Source organism: Carlito syrichta, unplaced genomic scaffold (genome assembly GCF_000164805.1).
Source record: "Carlito syrichta isolate Samal-C Ts95f unplaced genomic scaffold, Tarsius_syrichta-2.0.1 Scaffold302384, whole genome shotgun sequence".
Taxonomy (NCBI): domain Eukaryota; kingdom Metazoa; phylum Chordata; class Mammalia; order Primates; family Tarsiidae; genus Carlito; species Carlito syrichta.
Genome location: NW_007246480.1, coordinates 458,349 through 464,805, shown reverse-complemented (window position 1 = coordinate 464,805; position 6,457 = coordinate 458,349). Strand labels below are relative to the sequence as shown.

General features: G+C 34.0%; 2 protein-coding genes across 2 annotated transcripts in view; one reads left to right on the top strand and one right to left on the bottom strand.

Annotated features, from left to right (window-relative positions):
• Positions 1 to 5,059, top strand: part of CHPT1 (choline phosphotransferase 1) — a 22,161-nt gene extending 17,102 nt beyond the window's left edge. The window contains exons 7-8 of the mRNA XM_008056502.1: positions 1,876 to 1,986; positions 4,886 to 5,059. Coding sequence (XP_008054693.1) covers positions 1,876 to 1,986; positions 4,886 to 4,930 — 156 coding nt within the window. The 3' untranslated portion in view covers positions 4,931 to 5,059. The remainder of the gene's footprint in view (positions 1 to 1,875; positions 1,987 to 4,885) is intronic.
• Positions 4,183 to 6,457, bottom strand: part of SYCP3 (synaptonemal complex protein 3) — a 12,782-nt gene continuing 10,507 nt past the window's right edge. Inside the window, exons 7-8 of the mRNA XM_008056503.1 lie at positions 5,092 to 5,196; positions 4,183 to 4,965 (exon numbers count right to left, since the gene is read on the bottom strand). Coding sequence (XP_008054694.1) covers positions 4,912 to 4,965; positions 5,092 to 5,196 — 159 coding nt within the window. The 3' untranslated portion in view covers positions 4,183 to 4,911. The remainder of the gene's footprint in view (positions 4,966 to 5,091; positions 5,197 to 6,457) is intronic.

Below are 6,457 nucleotides of genomic sequence, written 5' to 3'. Positions count from 1 at the left end.
CCACTCACCTTGGCCTCCCAAAGCGCGGGATTACAGGCTGAGCCACCGAGCCCAGCCAAGAACATTATTAATATTATTATTATTTTTGGGGGTGGAGTCTCATTGTCACCCAGGCTAGAGTGCAGTGAATAATATTTCAATTACCAAATTGGATAAATTGGTCATTATTATTTATATTATTGAGACAGAACTTTATGGTTGGTCTTCAACTAATGATGAATATTTTTGCTGTGTTTTTCTCTATCTCTGGCCATCATCAAGTTGTTAGTGATAAACATATTGAGGTACACTTAAAAAAAAACCAGCCAGGCGCGGTGGCTCATGTCTAATCCCAGCACTGTGGGAAGCAGAGGCAAGAGGATTGCCTGAGCACAGGGGTTCGAGACCAGCCTGGGCAACTTGGTGAGACCTTGTCTCCACAATAAATTAAAAAATTAGCCAGGCATGGTGGTGCACACCTGTGGTTCCAGCTTCTTGGAAATCTGAGGCAGAAGGATCTCCTGACCCCCAGCAGGTCAAGGCTACAGTGGCCATGAGCGTGTCACTGCACTCCAGCCTGGGTGACAGTGAGACTCAGACTCAAAAAAAAAAAAACCTGAAGTGAACCTTTCAATAATTCAAATAATCTTACCATATTTGTGAGATTTAGATATGTAAAGTATCTGTATCTGTTCTGTGCATGGACTGGTCACTGAGGTATAGCTGATAATCCTTCACTAGACTATATAATATACTTTTTTCTCAAGTTAATAGTATTCATTTATAGTCCAGTCTGGTGTTTTCCATTCTTCCTATGGTGGCAGTGAGATGCAATTCTTAATTCTTCAAGGTGGACAATGAAAATTTTCAGGCAATATCCTAAAAAATGTTTGAAATCAGACTAATTTCCTTTTGCTATTCACAATAAATATTTTAGGCTCCAGAATGATCCAATTTAAGAAACATGGGGTGATTATTCAAAATATCTGAAAACTCAATGTAAGTTTTCTTTTAGTGAATTTAGATATAGATTACCAAGTAGAATGGTTTAATATAATTTAAACGTCAGGCATTTTAAAAAATCATCTATTTTGTAATAAATAGTTGACCTGGTTTGCACCAGTGATGGAAACTGGTGAACTGAGGAAGTCAAATTTAGTTGTTCTTTTATATACTATGGGGACAAAAATTTCTAAAAACCCATACAACATGGGCCAAATAAAACACATATGCCCTAAGAAAAAGCATCCTGCTCCAGAAAGAAAAGAGCCTAATGGAGCTTTTCAAGTAAATGATATGGAGATTTTCTGCTCATGGGTAAGATTTTCTGCTCATGGGAAAGAATTATTCCCTCTCCAAGAGTGGAATTATGAATCTCATTTTTCTCCTGAATTTCATTTTCTGAAGAGAAGCATCTGACTGTGGGCTCTGGGCAGTCTCTACATAGAGGCCCTTCCTCCTTAATTTTGTAAACAACACAACTTTGTATATGCCTTCTCTCAACTGTGGTGTCTTTTCTAGACCTTCTTACAACTAACTTCAAAGAAATATATTTGATGGAATGAGTTCATTGTAAAATAATGACTGATAGCCCCTTTTAGAAGGAAATCTGTGGCTTCAGAAAGCCAAGAATGTGGAGTCAAAAGACGGGTTCTGTGACTTTCAAGCTTTTATACTTTAGTCCTTTTACTTGAGTCTCAGCTTCTATAACTGTGAAACAACCTGCATATCCCAGAGGACTATAGTGAGGTCCAAATATGAAATATATTATTTTAAAATGTACTTTTTTGATGAAAAATTTGAGGTTAAGGTTTGAGATGGGGGATAGAAAAATAGCTTCTACTTGAGAAAAGATAGAACATAATTCATTTTACATTTTCCTTTTTGCTTCTAAAGGTCATTTCTTCATTTGATATGATGGTATACTTTAGTGCTTTGTGCCTGCAAATTTCAAGACACCTTCATCTAAGTATCTTCAAGACTTCATGTCCTCAAGCACCTGAACAGGTTCACAAACATATTGACTAATAGCCCAAGGAAAAGAGGAGATGCAGTTAGGGGAACCTATGAGTGAAGGAAATCCTCCTGTGCGGAAAGCTAGTATACTATCATAAGGTTACATCTGAATATAAAACATAAGTTTTGCAGATTCCATTATGTCTATTTCAGTTATGAATCCCTCACTGTCTCCCATCCAAGTACTCTAAACAGGTCAGAGCCTGCTTAGCTTCTGAGATCAGATGAGATCAGGCACATGCACGGTGGTGTGGCTGTAGACTGAAACTTTCATTGTGTATCCCCATTTTTTATTACAGGTATTCTGAGAATAATAAAACCTATAATTAGAAACAAGACTAAAAAAAATAAATTTCAATCCTGGGGATAAGAAAATGAACCCTTGTAGTTCTAAATAGCAGTAATTTTTTTTTTTTTTTTTTTGGAGTCAGGGTCTTGCTCTGTTGCCCAGGGTAGAGTACGGTGGCATGATCATGGCTCACCGCAAACTCCTGAGGCTCGAACAATCCTTCTACCTCAGCTTCCTGAGTAGTGAGGACTACAGGCACACACCACCCATCAGCTATTTTTTCTATTTTTTATAGAGATGAGTCTTGCTAGGTTGCCCAGGCTGGTCTCAAAACCTAGTTTCTTTGTCTCTGAGAAATATTTAGCAGACACAGGGCTTTCACTGCCAAAGGATTACATAAAAATTCAGAACTTAAAGTTATGTTTAGCCATCCTGAGGGTACTTACTTTGATTGCAAAAAATTGAAAAGTGAGCTCATAATACTGCATAAGTGCATGGTTTATAATACTGTAATAATCACTGAGCCCAGTGGTGTGTTAGAAGAAAATTTTTTATAGTCATTTTTTAAAAAGGCATGTTAATTACTATGGTGTAAAAGAAAAAAATTTGCTTTAGTATACCAACTATCAATAGAATTTAAAAGGCCTACAGGAATTTTTAAAAATTTGTATTTAATAAAAAGAATTTGTTCTACCAGTTCAGAATGTATGAATCTTTATATTGAGGGTAACTTGTTTCTTGGTATTCTGAGTTAAAAATTTCATTGATTACAAAAAAGTGAACATTGAATGTTCCCTTTTATGCAAAATGAACAGTACCTAAAACAGTTGACATGTATGAAAATTAGTAACTTACAAAAATGTTAAAAATATCCTCCTTTTAAAATACCAGAGAAAGTTGCTTCAAGTACACATTGACTCATTTGAGGCGCTAAGGGATAAAATATCAGTTATTCAACCACTAAGTATACTTGGTACTGATTCTTTTCACTCTAAATGTATTTAGATTACTCATTATGACTATCAGAACTATCACAAAGATCTTTGGTGATTCAAATCTTTAGGTTACCATCTGACTATTTTAAATGTTATACAATAGTTTTGTAGACCATATGCCAAATAGTGTAATAATTAGAAAAATACGTAATGAATATGTACCACATCTGTCCTAGGCAAGAAAATGCATACTGAAAAAAACAGTCAAAGATGAAATTCATTAGAAGGAAAAATAGACTTATGTGAATTAAGTACACAGAAAATAAGTACTCTGGAGTACTTATTTTGCCTCTGTGATTATTGGTAAAACTTCTCAAAGACCTTCTTCTTAAACATTAGAATAGTACTTAAGATTTGTATTCTAACGTACTTTTAGGTTTTACAGTGTTCAAAAATGTAGGAAATAAATGTGTCCTCTTAATGTCAAATATTTGCTAGTGGTAGAGGCCAAATTTCTTCTTGTACACGTTATCACAGTTAGCAAGTTTTGTTTTTTAAAACTTGGAAAACATTAAAACTAAGGTAAAAGTGGGTTATAGAGGCAAAAATTAGAATTTAATACATGGAAAAGCAGGAGAATACTGCTTCTCTTCTCATGGGCATATTTTTTCTTTTGAATGATCCATTGAAAGCAATTTCAGCAAAAACAGTAAGTTTAACTGACTTAATTCAAACAAATGCTGAAACAATTTAACATTTATTAAAACAAGTGTTTATATATTAACTATATAAAAATGCACATTTTAAAAGGTATACAAATTACCTGTTCAGGTTTGAAAATGAATGTAAAATCAAATTTCCATATAGTACTGAATATTCAAATTGAAAAAACATTCTAGGTAACTTATCTTTAAAGACAGATGTGATGTGCTCAAACCATGAATTAGGTATGTTAATGATGTGTTTTGTGTTGTTTTTTTTTTTTTGCACATGCATGTTTATTGGCGCAATGATGTGTTTGATTGTTAATCGTTGCTAAGGGCATGTGTCATTTAATTGCAGACCAAGCCTAATTAAGTGCAATTTTTGATGGCTTTGTGGAAATGACATAGTCTCAAGTCCATGTCTTAAAACTGATTTTTATATATCTTGCTCAGTTGTTAATGATCTAATGTTCAGAGGTTATGATCGTAGCAATTAAATTTATCCTAGAACACAAACTTAAGTTCATCTTATTTTCTTAGAATTAATTCTATAACTTAAGTATACAGAAAAGGATATATATGTAAAATAGATTTTATATTCTTTTTTTTCCTTAAAATAAGAACTATGTAACCTTTTATGCTTGTGTTGTTCTACCTTTTGAGACTGATACAGATACACTGAAGCCAAACCCTAAAATTAAGTAATCTTTATTGCTAAAAGTTAATTGACAGTGTTAGAGAGAAAAATTCAGTATTACTAATAAAGAGCTGAAAGCTTGATACATGTAATTTAGGAATAGCTGTTACATTACTGTTTAGATTTTACTTGAAAATTAACAGAAAAGGCAGTTGTTGCACTGAAACAAGCTAATATGTTATAATTTAAGCTAGAATTTCCAAACCACTCTAAAGACTTATAACATGCCTCTTAGCTAATGTTGTAATTGTATCATATTACTTAGGTTCAAGTTCTTTCTTCAAAGAGTCATCAGAATAACACGGAATGAAGAGACTTTCGAACAATTGCCATCTCTTGCTGCTGCTGTTTCATGAAAGGAGATATTAAACATTTGTTTAATTTTTAGTTAAGTGTTATACCTATTTCAGCAAATAAAATATTTCACTGCTTATGTTAATACTTGTTTTTCCATTTAAAATCATGACTTACTGTTTCCATCATAATTTTTTTTTGCAACATAGCCATTTCTTTTTTAAGTTCATCTTGTGCACCAGTAAGTAGATTATCATGATTCTTCTCCAACTCCTCTATGCTCTAAAACACAAAAAGCTAGTTCAGTCACAAACCGCCACTTTTCATCTCAGGTTCTAAACTTTTACAGTTAATTTTGAAAAAATGAGAACTTTTTAATATCCAAGTAATACTCATTTATGCCAAATAAAAAATGTTCTACATAATAAAGACCAAAATACCTACAATAAGGAAAAAAAATCAGACATGAATCAAATATTATTATGGGAAGCACAACAGTAGTATACTTTGCGCAAAACAGTTAATGAACTTGCTATGGTCAAGATGGAACAATAACAACAAAAAGACTCAAAGTCTTGTATCAATAAATACCATAATTTTGAAAATTTCTAGTAAACTTTCCAAGTATCAGGTAATAATCCACTTACGACTAATAGTCAATGAGTCATAGATTCACCAGAGAAAACAAATGATCTGTAATATGACCTTTCAAGTTAAGAAAAACAAAAATTATGTTTTAAATCTTTCCTGTTCATTCAACAAATAGTTATCCTAGTACCCACTGTGTAAAAAGTACTATGTTAAGTGTGTGGAGAAATTTTAAAATAATGTAGATTGATCCCATATTCCAGTGAGAAACATATGAACAAAAAACCCAAAGATTTTATTATAGAAACAGAACTACAACTTTGCTGTGGCTATGTAGTGGAAAATGTAGATTAATTCCAATTTAGTTGGCAAAATAATATTTCATCAGATAAAGAGAAAGAAAGCCGTGTTCAGTGGCTCATGCCTGTAATCTCAGCATTTTGGGAGGTGGCGATGAGAGGATTGCCTGAGTTCAGGGGTTCAAGACCAGCCTAGGCAACTTATTGTAGAATAAATTGAAAAGTTAGACAAGCAGGGTGATGTGTGCCTGTGGTTCCAGCCACTTGAAAAGCTGAGGCAGAAGGATCACCTGAGCCCAGCAGGTCAGGGCTGCACAGGCCATGATCAGTCAACTGCACTCCAGCTTGAGTGACAGAGTGAGACTCTGACTAAAAAAAGAAAAAGGAGTTAAACGTATCCTAGAGAAAGAGAATAAACAAAAGCATGGGAATACATAGTTCAGAGAAAGCAATTATGTGGAAGGGTGGGGTAATGGACAAATGTGGTAAATGAAACTTAAAAAGAGTCATGTCATGGATGTCAAGATCCCCCATCTTGAATACCTAAGAATTTTATTTATTTATTTATTTATTTATTTGAGTTGGAGTCTCACTCAGTTGCCCAGACTGGAGTGCAGTGGCCGCTCCCAGCCACCGCAGCCTCCACCTGCTGGGCT